Source organism: Prionailurus bengalensis, chromosome B2, assembly GCF_016509475.1.
Source record: "Prionailurus bengalensis isolate Pbe53 chromosome B2, Fcat_Pben_1.1_paternal_pri, whole genome shotgun sequence".
Taxonomy (NCBI): domain Eukaryota; kingdom Metazoa; phylum Chordata; class Mammalia; order Carnivora; family Felidae; genus Prionailurus; species Prionailurus bengalensis.
The window spans coordinates 90,315,640-90,331,112 of record NC_057349.1 but is presented as its reverse complement, the minus strand read 5'-3'; the positions used below and the strand labels follow the sequence as shown (position 1 = coordinate 90,331,112).

At 38.1% G+C, this 15,473-nt stretch overlaps 1 protein-coding gene across 1 annotated transcript in view; it reads left to right on the top strand.

Annotated features, from left to right (window-relative positions):
• Positions 1-12,931, top strand: part of SIM1 (SIM bHLH transcription factor 1) — a 70,947-nt gene extending 58,016 nt beyond the window's left edge. Inside the window, 3 exon segments of the mRNA XM_043592006.1 lie at positions 4,222-4,624; positions 7,098-7,321; positions 7,323-12,931. Of these exon segments, the coding sequence (XP_043447941.1) occupies positions 4,222-4,624; positions 7,098-7,321; positions 7,323-7,829 (1,134 nt within the window). The 3' untranslated portion in view covers positions 7,830-12,931.
• Positions 12,932-15,473: the final 2,542 nt, after the last annotated feature.

The following is a 15,473-nucleotide window of genomic DNA, read 5'->3' as shown; positions in this document are numbered from 1 at the left end:
CTTCTTTTAGTCAGTTTCTCTGACCTTTTAATTTGCTCTTTCCAATTTTGTTTCCTTGCATGTTTTCCAGCTTTTCTTCAATCTCCCTCATTAAATTTTTATTCAAATCTATTCTCCTTTTCACAGCTTGTAACTTATTCTTCACTTATTCGATTTCTTTGAATTTGGTCAGTTTTCATTGCTTTTTTTCCTGTTTTGATGTTGTTGTTGTTGGGTGGAGTTTGGGGCCCATTTCTTAGTTTCAAAATTTCTGATTCTGGGTGTGTGCACATCCGTGTGTCTTGTTGGACATACTTATTTCAGTTTGGTGTGTTGTCTTACAGCTTTCCCTTATGGCATAGTCGGTTATTTGATGAGAATTTTTATCAGATGACATGGTTATTTCCATTTCATGTTTTTTCCTACAGGAGTTTTATAGGGAGTTTAATTTTTTCTCCCTACTCCTTAGCATTTCATGAGTTGGGTTACTAATTAAAAAGCACTCTGTCTTGTCAGTTTTGTTAAATACAATTGTGTAAATGGATGACGATGCTGGTAGAGAGGGTACAGAGGAAGATGGGATTCACCTGTTACTGTTCTTCTTTCCTGTCTTCTGGACCCATGATTTCCTCCGTGTCCTCCTTTCCTTTCACTGCCATCTGTTTTATGGACACGACCCATTCTCAATTTATACTCTTCTCTTATGAAAACAACACTTGTCTTGAGCTGCTACCTTAGATTTTGCTTGATTTTGAGCCCCTTTCCTGTGGCCAGTGCTGTGAACTACCAGATACTGACTTCTGCTCTTATTTTGGCACTTACTTGTGGTAACTGTTTTCTTTCTGCAGGTGATTTTGTCTGTTTTCCCAATGTCCTAAGCTTCTCTTTCTCTCTCTCTTTCTCTGTGTTTCTTGGAGTCTCTTACACCTGCCCTTACCATACTCTCTGCACCTGCAGGCTCATAGCAGCTGCTGTTTGACTTTTTATTCTTATTTTTTAATAAATAGTTTGACATTTAGCATATTCTCTGCCTCCTTGTAATGCCAATAGGATGGGTCATGGGTGATTCAATTTGTGCTCTTTGTTGACCATATAAGTATGGGGATAGAATGGGCAAAGAGGTACATATTCAAATGGCTGACATATGCTCATTCATACTCAGAAGACTCTAGAATATAATAATTTATTGACCAAAAGGCATCATGTAGTCCCTATAAAACTTGTGCCACAAGGGGATACTTGGGGGAAAATTGACATAATAGTAAAATAAAACTTACATAACAACTTTCTTTTTATACCATGGCAATAAAAATTCTTGGACTTGGATTATAGTTCTAAATAATTTATATTCTTTAAAAAAGTGAAATATATGGACAGGCATAGGAATCCTCCATTTTAACACTAGAAAGGATACCAAATGATGATTATATCATATAGAATTTTAAAGCTGAAAGAAAAATTAGCATCTAATCTAATCCAATGTATCATTCTTCAGGTGAGGTTAAGAAAGACAATTTGCCTAAGGTTACTCTGAGAGTTACTAGCAGGGTGGACCTGGAACCAGGTTCTCTTGGCTCCCTGTCCCTACTTCCTCTTCCATTAAATGACCTCTATTCTGGTTTGGTCTTTGGTAGGTTAAGTATCACCATGACCCTTTTCCTGTTGCAACAGAAGAAATTAAATCACTTGCCTGAGATTGTACCTGTAGTAAGCAGCAGAAGTAGGCGTGAGGATAGACCCAGAGGCTTCTCGCCTTCTTATGCAGCGTTCACTGATTGTACAGCATGCTCCGCACGTATTGGCTGCCTTCTTTCCTTTCTGCTCTCTCTCTTTCCCCTAAGACTTGATGAACACCTGAAATTTTTCAGATCAATTTATGGGTCTGTAGTGTTCTCCACAGAGTTGACACCTACTGCGGTTCATTTTAATGGGATGAATGTGGCTCAGAGATTTGATGGTGCACACAGGTGCAAGTATACAGGTCTTGAGAAACAAAGGTTTGCAGTTAGGCTTTTCCTCTGTGCCTCTAAAGCAGTGTGAGATCTTGGTCTAACTCAACCACCCAACTTTTGCCTGCTTCAAGGGCAGTACGCCTGCTGTCATGGTTTCCTCACTATTGACAAGAGTCTTATCCATCAAATTCGTCTTTGGGTGCTCATGAAATGTATACCTCATGTATGCTGGGGTTGCCTTGTGTTGAATTTTCTTTGTGAGCGAAGGACAGAATGTTCTTCTCTGCTGCGCCAATAGCACTTCCCCATATGCACTCAGGGAAAGCTTTTTCCCCTCTCAACAAGGCTCAAAAGTCTTGACTGGAGTACTTCAGAAATAGACCTGGTTTATACTTTTATCAAAACAAGCAGAGTCTGGGCAATTCCTGGCTTGGAAGAGCACTGATGATCTGAAATTTTCCTAGGTAAGTGCACAAATGGTGTTACCAAAGGGCAAATGTCGAGCACTCTCGTCCCCCCTCGGTAAGGAGACGTGTGCCAACCCTCACTTGCTGAAGGTGAATGTGGTGTCTTAGAAAAAGAGACGCTGGCATTCATGGGGAGAAAAGACTGATGGCAGGTGGAGGTGTGATGTAGGGAAATGGCACTCAGGATCCCTTGTTGTGCTCATCTTATGGTTCTACAGGGAGAGAAGTTGCATTTACCTTTTTTTTTTCTTGGTGGAATATGCTGATAGTCCATGTGTACCTTTGGAAAATAATTAAAATAATAATTAGATACGGTAATAGAAAAATCTTGAGCTTAGAATTTGTGTAGTACTCTTTCCTGAACTTGCTATGTTATTAGCATACTTTGGATTTCCCCCAGGGGAACCTCTGTACCTCATCTCCCTGGCTCTAAGAGCCCCAAGCAGAGCTGCCTGAATTTCTCCTAGGCTCCCCCACAGCACCACACATCCATCCCTCTTTCTTCTGGGGTAAGAAATAACATGTAAGTGGACTCATATTTTAGTTCCTGAGACTGTATTTTTGGTTCCTGCCACTTTTCTGGAAATCTAACATTGGATCCTTTTTTCTCTCCTTGACAGTGTCCTCTCTCAAGGGTAAAATCATAGTTTGGAGTGCAGGCTTTGAGACCAGATAGACTGTGGGGTGGCCATACCATCTTATTAAAACCCCCCAGTGATGCAGTTTCCCCATCGAGAAAATGGAGATATGTTACTGTCCAGGAGGCTGTGAGGATTCAATGATATAATGTATGTACTATGGTTAGCAGTTGCCAGGCACACTGTAAGTTCTCAATAAATGGCATCTATTATGATCTTGGCAGGTAATCTCTACACGGCACCTAGATTTGTGTTTGGCATAAGTAAGCAAAAACTGGTAGAAATCGTATTACTCTTTAGTGGCTCATGAGGAACTTCAAATTGAGCATACCTCCTAGGGAGGTCTGTCACACCATTTACGTTTTCTTTCAACACCAGATCACACACTCTGGCAACAGGTGAGCAGTGTGATCCCAACACAGTATTGCCTGCGGCTGTTTTGCCCTGACGATCCTATGCATATTTGAAAGTTTACTTTAGGAAGCAAGAAACACATCCTAGTGAATAGACTCAGTCTGTATGGGCAAGGCTTTTTAAAAGTATGTTTGCCATTGAATTAGTTAGGCCTTTATTAACTATCCTATTGTGTATCAAGCATGGCCCTCAGAGCACTAAGTCTGGCATGAAGAGTGAAGAGGGTGCAGCACTTTGGAACTTAAACCTTATTTTCATTTTGTCTTTTAATTAAGAAAAAAATGCTGAACAGTAAATTGAAATAGAATATAGAGCTTTCTTGGACTCTCCCTTTGGCACTCCCATTTGGGTAGTGATGAAGAGCTTGGGTTTCAATCTTGACTGCCACCCACTAACCTGGGCCTGAACAAATCATTTTCCCTTTGGGCCTTAGTTTCTCTATTCATGCAATGGGTTACCAATATCTTCATGAAAGGGTTAATATTAAAAAACGAGGTGAAGTCACTCACAGGAAGTACTTCCAGCAGTGGGTGGTATTTAGTTCCCCCCTGTTTGTTATTATTATTTTCATCTCCTCCTTTCAGCAGCCAAAAGGATTTTCTTTTGAGACACTATGGCTCTTTAACTGATTCCAAGTCAGAGGTGCCCAGTGTGGTGCTAGAGTTTATAGAGCTTAACCTGGTGCCTTAAGCCCAATGTGACCTTAGTGGTGCTTGCAGAGTAAAAGGCTATTTTTTTTTAAATGTATTTTCCTCACTCTTTTTGTTTCAGTATTCGGGATTTCACACGGAAAGATCTGAATCTGATCACGACAGCCAGTGGGGTGGAAGTCCCCTGACAGACACAGCCTCTCCGCAGCTCCTGGACCCCGCGGAGAGGCCAGGATCTCAGCATGACGCATCATGCGCCTACAGACAATTCTCTGACCGCAGCTCTCTCTGCTATGGCTTTGCGCTGGACCATTCCAGGCTGGTGGAGGAGAGGCATTTCCACACCCAGGCCTGCGAGGGAGGCCGGTGTGAGGCAGGCAGGTACTTCCTGGGAACGCCGCAGGCCGGGAGGGAGCCCTGGTGGGGCTCTCGTGCAGCCTTGCCCCTGACCAAGTCCTCCCCAGAAAGCAGAGAAGCCTATGAAAACAGCATGCCTCACATCGCTTCAGTGCACAGGATCCACGGTAAGGGTAGTTGAAGTGACTCCTGAGCCGGCAGTTTTGAGCCCCTGAGCAGGTTTCTAATATTCTAGGTTTGACACTGGAGTGACTCACCCAGTGGTCTTCTCCTTTGAAATTACACACCAGCAACTCACACTAGGGGGGTTTTACAAACCAGAGCCACTCATTTGAAGTGTATTAATTTTTGGTAATGTTTGCCAAATGCATTTATTTTTGACAGGTGAGTAAAAATGATTCCCATTTTAAGTATCATAGAAAGTGTAGAAATTAAGGCCAATTTTTTAGGAAGTCTGTTGAACTTATATTGGTATGCACTTAAATTTCTTGCGTGTTAGTTTCTTCTGTACTCTGATGCTTCAGATGTGGACCTCGGTAGTTTTGAGCTCGTGTAGTAGTGCTTCTCAATAAGGACACCACTGTTGGGGAGGCCAGGCTTTGCTTCATGGCCTGTCACTCACTTCACAGGTGATTTACCCTTCCTGGCCCTCTGGGCATTAAATACTGATAACCACCCCTTTCCCCCATTATTAGGACAACCCATTGGTCCCTGTGAGTAAAGGATGAAGTGATAGAGAGAACCCATGGAAAATTTCCCCTTGGGATTATGACACAGTTTTATGAGCACACAGAAATGGGCACTATGGTTGAAGTCTTCAGTGGCAGTAATGCTCTTCTTTGTTCATTTCAGAGTTCACTGGTGAAGGGAAGCCCTTTCTGTCCATTCCAAGTGTGGGTCCAAGCAGGTCTCTGACACCCTCCCTATTTCATTACAAGTCAGTGTCCTTTAGACTGACCTGACACGATGATGTTACTCTTCTTGCTGGGTCTTTAGGATGAGAAATGTGTTAGACAATGTTGTACTCACCCATAGTCTCCTGTCAGATACCACCCAGGCACTGACTGTCTTCTGTGAAGGATTTTAATTTGTTTCCATTTTGCTTTTTTATTTTTCTGCTCTTGCTTTGAGTATCTCTAGTATGGTAGACTGGTAATGGAAACCCAGGGCAAAGGGCAATTGCTTGCCAAAGAATGGAGTGAAGTGAAAATCCTGGCTTAACCTACATGGTCTGGAAGAAAATATTAGAAATAAAATAAGAAGAAAAAGGAAAAGGAAAGCAATGAATAGTGTGATCCAGGGCTTCTCTGCTGCATTAAGCAGTTTACAGCTTTCGTATGCCCCTTCCTGATTTTCTTCTCTCTTTTTATATTGACTTCAGAATGCTTTGAGACTAGTGGAATTTATGGAATATATTTTGGATGCATTATTCCTCTATATTAGATCTCTCTCCTTGGTTCAGAACAGATTGTTATTAACATTTAAAACATTTATTTGTTTGTTTATTTTTTTAAAACATTTATTTATTTAAATTCAAGTTAGTTAACAGACAGTGTAGTATTAGTTTCAGGAGTAGAACCCAGTGATTCATCACTTCCATCTAACACCCAGTGCTCATCCCAACAAGTGCCCTTCTTGTTGCCCGTCACCTATTTAGCCCATCTCCCCACCCAACACCCTGCCAGCAACCCTCAGTTTGTTCTCTGTATTTAAGAGTCCCTTATGGTTTGTCTCCCTCTCTGTTTTTATCTTTTTTCTTCTCTTTCCCTATGTTCCTCTGTTTTGTTTTGTTTCTTAAATTCCACGTATGACTGAAATCGTATGATACTTGTCTTTCTCTGACTGACTTATTTTGCTTAGCATTTATTCTTCACCTTATTTCAGAAACAATCTAAGATACCAGAATTACTGTATGAGTATATGTGAAGCTGAGATATATACCTCTAGATTTGAGAAAAAGATACTTATGTTTTTGATTGGGACAAGATATATTTGTGTGTGTGTGTGTGTGTGTGTGTATATATATATATATATATATATATATATATATATCAATACATACACATATGAATATATATATTTAACCCTCAAATAGTTATAAAACTAGCATTAGAGCTTTATTGTAACTCTACTTATGATACACTTAATAATTTTAACATTTTAGATGATTTATTTAGAATTGGGAAAGTAGTCCAGTCTATATCATTGTCTTCCTCAAATCCAATGGAAAGCATTTTCTAAGTATCAGTTGAACATAACATTTCTTTAGAAAATAACATAAACCAAATGCTATGCATTTTAATTTTATTTTTTACAGTCAGGCAGATCCAATGATATGCATACATGGAGAAGTATAAACATGCTACCATTTTGCTAATTGACATCCACAACCCATGAACAAGGTTTACCTTCTAAAAAAACTTGTGATAAACTTCCTCTCCACTTAAAAGCCGCTGAAAACTATGAATGCCAGGATGATAGACTGACACTTTGTTTGTCATGAAAGCCTGTGTCTGTTTCAAATATTGGTGCATATAGTTAAAATGAAAGATGAAGGTTTCTTTTAATAAGAAAAAGAAAATGCCCTTGCATTTTGGGGGGTGAATTTTGAGACCACTTTTTACTTTTTCTAATTTCTAGGGCGAGGTCACTGGGATGAAGATAGCGTGGTGAGTTCTCCAGACCCTGGATCTGCCAGCGAATCAGGTGACCGATACCGCACTGAGCAGTATCAAAGTAGCCCACATGAACCTAGCAAAATTGAAACTCTGATAAGAGCCACCCAGCAAATGATTAAAGAAGAAGAGAACAGATTGCAGCTAAGGAAAGCCCCCCCAGACCAACTGGCCTCCATTAATGGAGCTGGGAAAAAAACACTCCCTCTGTTTTGCAAACTATCAACAGCCCCCACCAACAGGGGAAGTCTGCCACGGCTCTGCTCTTGCCAACACTTCACCATGTGACCACATCCAGCAGAGAGAGGGAAAGATGCTGAGCCCCCACGAAAATGACTATGACAACAGTCCCACTGCACTGTCTCGAATAAGTAGTCCCAATTCGGATCGCATTTCGAAATCCAGTTTGATCCTAGCTAAAGACTATCTACATTCGGAAATGTCTCCACATCAGACCGCGGGAGACCATCCCGCCGTCTCTCCAAACTGCTTTGGTTCTCACCGGCAGTATTTCGATAAGCATGCTTACACATTAACTGGATATGCCCTGGAGCACTTATATGACACTGAAACCATTAGAAACTATTCCTTGGGCTGTAATGGCTCACACTTTGATGTAACTTCCCATCTAAGGATGCAGCCAGACCCAGCACAAGGACACAAGGGAACATCTGTTATAATAACCAATGGAAGCTGATGTTTTTCTAAAATATTTTGTTCTTTAAGGATCTCTGAAACATGTTTATAGTTTAATACCCCATTACTAGCATTTACTATGCCACAGATGGTTAGAGAGGATAATTTAAGTTACTGGGTATTTGACATGTGTTCCTGTGAAATCAAAGAAAAGAGCACTTGCGTTCAGGGTTACACACAGATAATGGAGCTAAAGTGAATACATACATTGCCCCTCTAATTATATGGGAGCCAGAATACATAAATTTTGAATTGAAAAGTACTCTTGTAGATTAAGTGAGCATATACACCACATGAAAGACTGGTGGAGGACAGCATTGCATAGTGAGGATCCAGTAAACCTCATACACACAGACCAACCACGATCCACAGACTGCTGTGCACACTTTGCATGCAGAAATATAGACTATACACCTTAAATACAACCCAAACGGGTGAGTTTTCTTAACCTTAGCACATTAAGTGTATTCAAGAAATTTTCCTTCCTAAAATAACTGAGAAAGAGAGAGATACATCTTGTAAACCGGTTTCTTAATTGTGGTTTTGACCAGCCAGCTCATTTGGTTCAGGCATAAATTAGGGAAATGGTTCTGGATATGGTACAAGAATGAGTTTCCACCTGGTATCCATTATAAGCAATCAGGAAGTGGTGATTTTTCACCTTACTTTTGAGTTAGACAAGGAGCAGGATCACACTGACATAGCAGTAAGGGTTTTCTAAGTAAAAGCACCGAGATGTTGGGACACACTTCAAAAACCTAGTGTGCCTAACTGGAAATAGTTTACTAAAGATGGAAAGGCCAGAGGCATAAGAAATGAAATGATATCTCAACACAACAATTTAAGGCTCAGAATATGTAATCAACATATTCGGGGCTTATGAAACCAACCGAATAAAATCCTCAAACCAATTCACCAAGAAAAAAAAGGTCGATCACTACAGAAAATAAGTAAGGGAAGCCAGTGAAGTGCTACATAGCAGCGGTGTAAGTGTTTGAAAAACATTTCAAAGCACAGATGTGCAAATGTGACAACATGTGGAGAGCCTCAGGAAAGAGCCTCAGATAAAAGCATGGGCTGATAGACAAGTGGTTAAAAGTGCACAAGTATACTTCGATTGAAAGAACATGCAAAGCTCTCATTTTCCTTATTGTTTGTAAATGGCAAAAACAACAAGCTTGGTGTTAAGTTCGTGTGATACGGTAGAAAGACCAGCAGACTGGAATGCAAGATCTCTGGGTTCCAGTTCTGACACTGCCAGTAACCCATTTGGGGAATATTGATGCCTGGGCCCTACTTTCTTTGTCTGTATGGCTATTCTGATGTTTCATGGTTTTGTGGATCGTTGGTGCAGCAGAAGTATACTTGTTAACCAGTTAACTCTGTGCTGTCAGTTGTCAAGACTGATCACTCTGGCTTTTCTGCCCTCGTACAGAGGTCTAGGTGCTTTGTAACTTCAGCAGGTACAGGGGCTCTTTTAAGCATGTATAGCTGTGATCAACTTTCTGGTTCAGCCAAAATGTAGACGGTAGAAACTGATGAGGGAGCAGAAAAAAAAGTAAGATTTATTTAATGCGCTGTTCTCTAGGAATCAAAGCAAAGTGACACAAGTGATTAGAGAAATTTCATAGGTAGTATTTCCTGGGCGTCCCATGTCTCAAACTCTTGCCATATGCAAGGAGGGGAATGTATTGGAAGAAACTGACTTATAATTTTGAAGGCAGAACATGACATTGACCACTCAGGGATTAGTACTCTATGTTCATCATTTAACACAGTTATTTGACAGTTTATGGGTAGGTGACAATCTGAATGATGATAATTGGAGAGAAGAAGACCGGGATGTTTGTATAGAAGAAAAGAGGCTACATGAAATTGAGTAAGTATTTCTTGGGTATGACATAGCAACATTTGTCTTCTAAATGGAAAAAGTTTCTCACAAGTGAGAAAGTTAGTGGTTATCATATATACTGTCAAAAAAACTTCAAAGAACAATAAAAATGACATTTTGGGCCATAGAAGCAAAAGTGTTCAGTGATTTTGAGACAAATATTTATGAAAAAACCCTGGAATACATAAAATACATTTTTGTTCAATTTGAAGCATGAAGTAGGAATGCTAACATGTTTGGAGAATTCTGTAGATGGGTAAATGGTTCAAAGACACAGGTATCTGAAGAATATGGTGTATTTTGGAAAGGAAATCTATACAGATGGGTTTTATTGATGGATATACATTCTACCAAAAATGTCAGAGACAGATGCTATAAAATAAATTGAACCTTAAGAATCAAGGGAAATGAACTGATGTAAAAGAAAAGAATGTCATTAAAGAGATTTCACTTAAATTTTAAAATGATATAGTTAAGTGATGAAAAATAAATTATGAACTTTACAAATGGGGGTAATCAGAAGGAATAATGCTCTTTAAAATGATATGACCCATATTTTTAAGTGAAGACAAAATTAACTACATTAGATCTTAATTAAAAATTTTGGCCCAGTTTTAAATACAAAGCATTTATTTAGTTTACAGGTCAATAACTTTATAGTAGCAGATTTATTACATTACATATAATGCCTTATAGGCCCATAATATTATATAGCTTACCTTTTTTGCAATGTGGCATAATTATTACAAAATGACCTCAAAATAAGATGAGACAGTTTATGACAAAGTACCTTTTTAATATACACAAAAATGTGTTCAAATTTATTTATAATCTGCATTATCTTGTCCTGTCCAATAACATATTTCCTCATAATGAAGATGGCATCTGTGTCTTCTTAAGATATGGGATGTAAAATGCGTATGTTCCCGATAACTTAAAGTTAAATTGGCTTTAGTTTTAATCCTTGATTTCCATAACTTTGCTAAATGTTGAGAATCATGATACTAGATTGAAATAGAGAAGTCTGATTTTTATACCCCCTTTGGAATTCATAAAAATGTGCTATATCCAATTATTAGTATCATATGTAGCAATTCCATTAGAGGATACAAAGTTCATGCTTTCTAGGAGTAGTAAGAATATCTTTATTGCCCATTTTACGTACCTGTCATACCCAATTTAAAAATTTGGATGACCAAAGAAATAAATAAATATTTTCCCAATGTTTCTTGAGAAAATTCCATTAAAACCTTTGAGAATATACAGATGTGATGTATTATTTTTAGATGCATGATATTAATGTTATAATCACTACAGGTCGGACAATTCAGTGTACTTCAGTTTCACAAGTCTTGTGACATACTGTGCTGAATATAATGGGCTAGCTTTTCTAAGCTGTAATTGTCTGATCCAGGATAATGTGACACAGTGCTGATGTGACATTCAAAATGAGACAGGATGCAATAAATGATTTGCTTGCCTTCAATGTTTATACAGAAAACCCACTTATTCTCTCTTGATTATATTTTATAGGGCTAGAATACTCCATCGGGTACTATTCTTAATTCTCTCTACACCCTGCTGCCACATGCTGCCTTTGGGCAGAGAATCCCACTTAAAATGAGCTTTAATGGGATCGTCCAGAAAAGGATAATATGCTCCATTTTCTTTTATTTTTTAAATGAGGGATAAGGATCTATTCAATAAAAGGTCATTTGGAAAATATGCATAGCTATTTTAAAATAAAATGAAAGGCTTTTTACCCCCAAGACCTAGACCAAATAAGTTTGATAGAAGACACTACAGCTGAAGAGACATTCTGAATACAGATATGTTATTTTATAGCTCTCTCTCTTTCAAGAGTAGGACATTACTAAGATAGTCAGTGCAATTCTGTTAGTACTAGTAGTATTTGGAAGTGACAGAGTGAATGCTGATATTTGGAAAATTGAGGATTTGCCTATTTGGGGGGGTCACTTAGTTTTCCCAGTGGAATAGCTTACACTTTAATATACTTTCTTTGATTTAAAAAGTTTGAATGTCCAGATTTGGTTCCCCAGTTCAACTCAAACCGTAGAACATAGATATACATTCTATTTTCTGAATGATTTAACAAAGAATGTGAATCCTATGGCTCTCCAAATAAGTGATTCAATTTTAATGTAAATGTGTTTTTGTGAATAGGAATTTGACTCTAAGACAGCAAATCTATTGGTTAGTTCTTATTGGGACATGCATTGCAGATAAATTATCGTTCTAAACTTTAAATGAACAACAGAACAACTATGGACACATGTAAAGGGTATGTTACGTAGAAAATACTCTTGGGGGAAATTTCCATGTGGTGCTCATTTCTTGTGCATAAAAGTTGTACGGGTAGCGCTCAACTTAAAACGTGATACTGTGCTCATATCCAAATGGGGATTTGTTCAGAGTTCCTTCTCTAGCACTGTATGCAGAAAGGCCATACGTGTGAGTATGTATGTGTGTATGTATGTGTGTGTACACGCACATACATACACACACAACTGTAAAGCAAGTAACAAGATTCTGTTCTACTGTGCTCCTTAAAAACTGCTGGTTCACATGAGAAATCCTAATGATTTCAAACCAAACACTTATAATTTTATTTATTGCAATTTTGCTGCATGGGACTTTGCTTTCATACACCTACATAGTGGAGAGTTTGTCCTAGTTTGCTGATCTGGAACACATTTAATCACAGTTGAATTTACACCCAACAACCCTGATGTGTTTACATTTCAAAAGAATTGAAATTGGCGTGGAAAAAGTTTTAGAAGTACTGCAACTTTTTTCCGTTTTTTTCCAAAGGGAATTATTTCAAGAAGAAAAATGAAATGTACGAGTAGGCACTTCAAAAAAAGATAAAATATTTTATGTTTGTTTTTTGACTGACATGCTATAAAAAGGCTTATATTTGTGAAAGAAGATACTGATTGCCGATATTTCAAGTACCATCTTGCAATGTATAGTTTTTAGTGACATCGTAGTATAAATCTGTAATTTGAACTTTTGCTTTGGAATGTAAAGTAGAAAATATTAGCTATGTCAATGATATCTTGCAAAGTGTTCCCATTTATAATTATTTATATTGTAAATAGCTTTCTGAAGTAAATTCGAAGTTAATGTGCATAAAATGTATTTATTATGTGAGGAATTTTTTTGGTTTAAAATATAGTTACCAATATGCAGTTTGAGTCTGGATTATTCATTGCATGATAAGTCCATAGGATAAAACAGACTGTCAACTAGAAGATGGAACTGTAAAGAAATAAGAACCATTTGAGCTCCAAATTCGGTTGGAACAGGTAACACACACATACACACACACTTTAGGAGCCTAGCAATAGAAGCTTACATATATACACACTAACTATTAAGTAATGGGTCTGATTTTCACTAGATACTAGAAAATGATTTCTCAATTTAGAACATCTTAAGAAGGACTTCTTTGGTCTCCACTTTGTTAAAATAAAGCAAGAAATTTAAAAGTACAGATTACATTTTTTTAATGTCTATTTTTGAGAGAGGAGACAGAGTGTGAGCAGGGGAGGGGCAGAGAGAGTGAGGGAGAGACAGAATCTGAAGCAGGTTCCAGGTTCTGAGCTGACAGCACAGAGCCTGACGTGGGGCTTGAACCCATGGACCGTGAGATCATGACCTGAGCTTAACCTACTGAGCCACCCAGGCATCCCAAAAAGTACAGATTACATTTTTAATGTTCAAGGGAAAAGAAAACCCAAATAGGAGATTTTTTAGTTTTCTGTCACTTAAAAACATATAAAAAACATATCTTGAATAATTTGATTTTGGAATCGGAAGTACTTTTTAAATCTATAATTAGTAATTTAGGTCAAACAGAAATAAATTTCCAGGTAGTTCACAGCACCTGACATGTTTTTTTTTTCTTTCAGGGATTTTTGATATACTTTGATGTATTCTAGAAATTGTCAACCTTAGCCAATTTGACAAACTTGCACAATATATTATTAATTCAATAGAAATGTTGTTTGTATTTCAAAAAACTTTTTTTGACAAAGTTGCCCCAAGTATCATCACCATTAATATTATAGCATTTATCAGATATTTTCCAACATGATTTTGTAAATAATTGTTTTAACTTTTTTTTTCTAAAAGTAAAATTGTTTTCACCTACTTTATTTGAATTTAATCTACATTTATGGGATACTAGTATATGCCACAAATGGGATAGACACCAAGAATCTTCCTCATTGTACAGCATTATAGCAAAGCACATATAGAGGCTTCTTGATTTTCCTTTTGTGCTTTGAAACTGTAAATTCTTTACATAATCATAAAAATGACAAGCATTTATTGAATCACCATGTAACAGACACTGAACCAAGCTCAGATTATCACTGAAGTCTGAAGAGAGACCATCACTGAAGGAAATATCAATATGCTTCACTTCATTAATGAGGAGAGTGAGACTCAGAGAGGTTACGTAACTCAGTGGCACAAGCAATAAGTGATGGAGATAAAAATTGAACCCAGGAAGGTTTACTCCAGAACTTTACCTTACTTCTTTCTGCTTTCCTGATGTAATTAAAATATAAGTGAAAGGAAACATTGTCTAAATGGTGGTTACACAAAACAGACCACTCATGTCAGTCAAGGGTGGCTCCAGTAGCCCATGTATGGTCTTAGGGCTGGGGATGCTATTTCTCCATCATTCCACTGACACATGATGACCAGCCTGAAGGAGACAGAGGCCAAGCCCGCTACCCCCTTATGTGATACTTTGCTTCCTGCCATATGAACGTTCTGATGTTTCTTTTACATGAACGTGATACCAAGAAAAGTCTAGAGCACAATTAATTACAGGTAAAGTATTTTAACAGATTTTCTATTACTTGAGAATGTTTTGAGGCTTTTTCAATAAAATACAAGTGGCTTAAATAGTAATTAAAAACTATACATTAAAAAAAACTATACATTTTTTCCCCAATATTTTCAAGATATGCACCAAAATAAAAGTATTACTCATAATTGTCATTAAATACTCTGTCTTATTTCATGAAAAATTTTCCTTCCTCTTTGCATAAAGACCAAAGCCCACACCATCAAGAACAGATGCATCAGTATTGCCTGTAATATTTAAGGGCCTGGTTTCGAGGGTACTTTGCGGGTAGAGCTTACTGCTTACTGGGATGCTTCAACTACCACATTATGTGTTTTCCTCATTTGAAGGAAACTGCTCGAAAGTGATCTGATGGGAAGGCCGCCCTCTCAGAACACAGATGATTCCTATAAGAAGTCTTTAAGCACCAGCATGAGCCTGCTGGGATCAGTCTGTCTCTGATGATGATGGTAGTAACTCCTGGGTGCCAGCAACCCACGCAGCCTGTATGGCCATCCCTGGCCCTTGGCCTCTGCTTCACAGTGTCCTGAGAGTCGATCCTTTGTAGCCCTTCTTGGCCTTTTCATAATTATGCTTTATAACTTAACATGTGCTGTATTTACTTATGGAATTAGATCCAGGGTGGGAGAAATGTAAAACAGCCCCTGCTTTGGGAGTTTGTAAATAATCTTTGCTTTGTTCAGCTTCCCCCAGGTCAGGCTCCTGTGTGGGGAGTAATTCCATATGGGAATCTTACTTGAGTGCCATCTAAGTCAACCTGAAAGGAAATCTTGGCAGTATCTCCTGAGCCATAAGGAAATCATTCTCAGTTTCTGGTGAGGATTTTCTGATAGCTTTGTGTGGTATATATA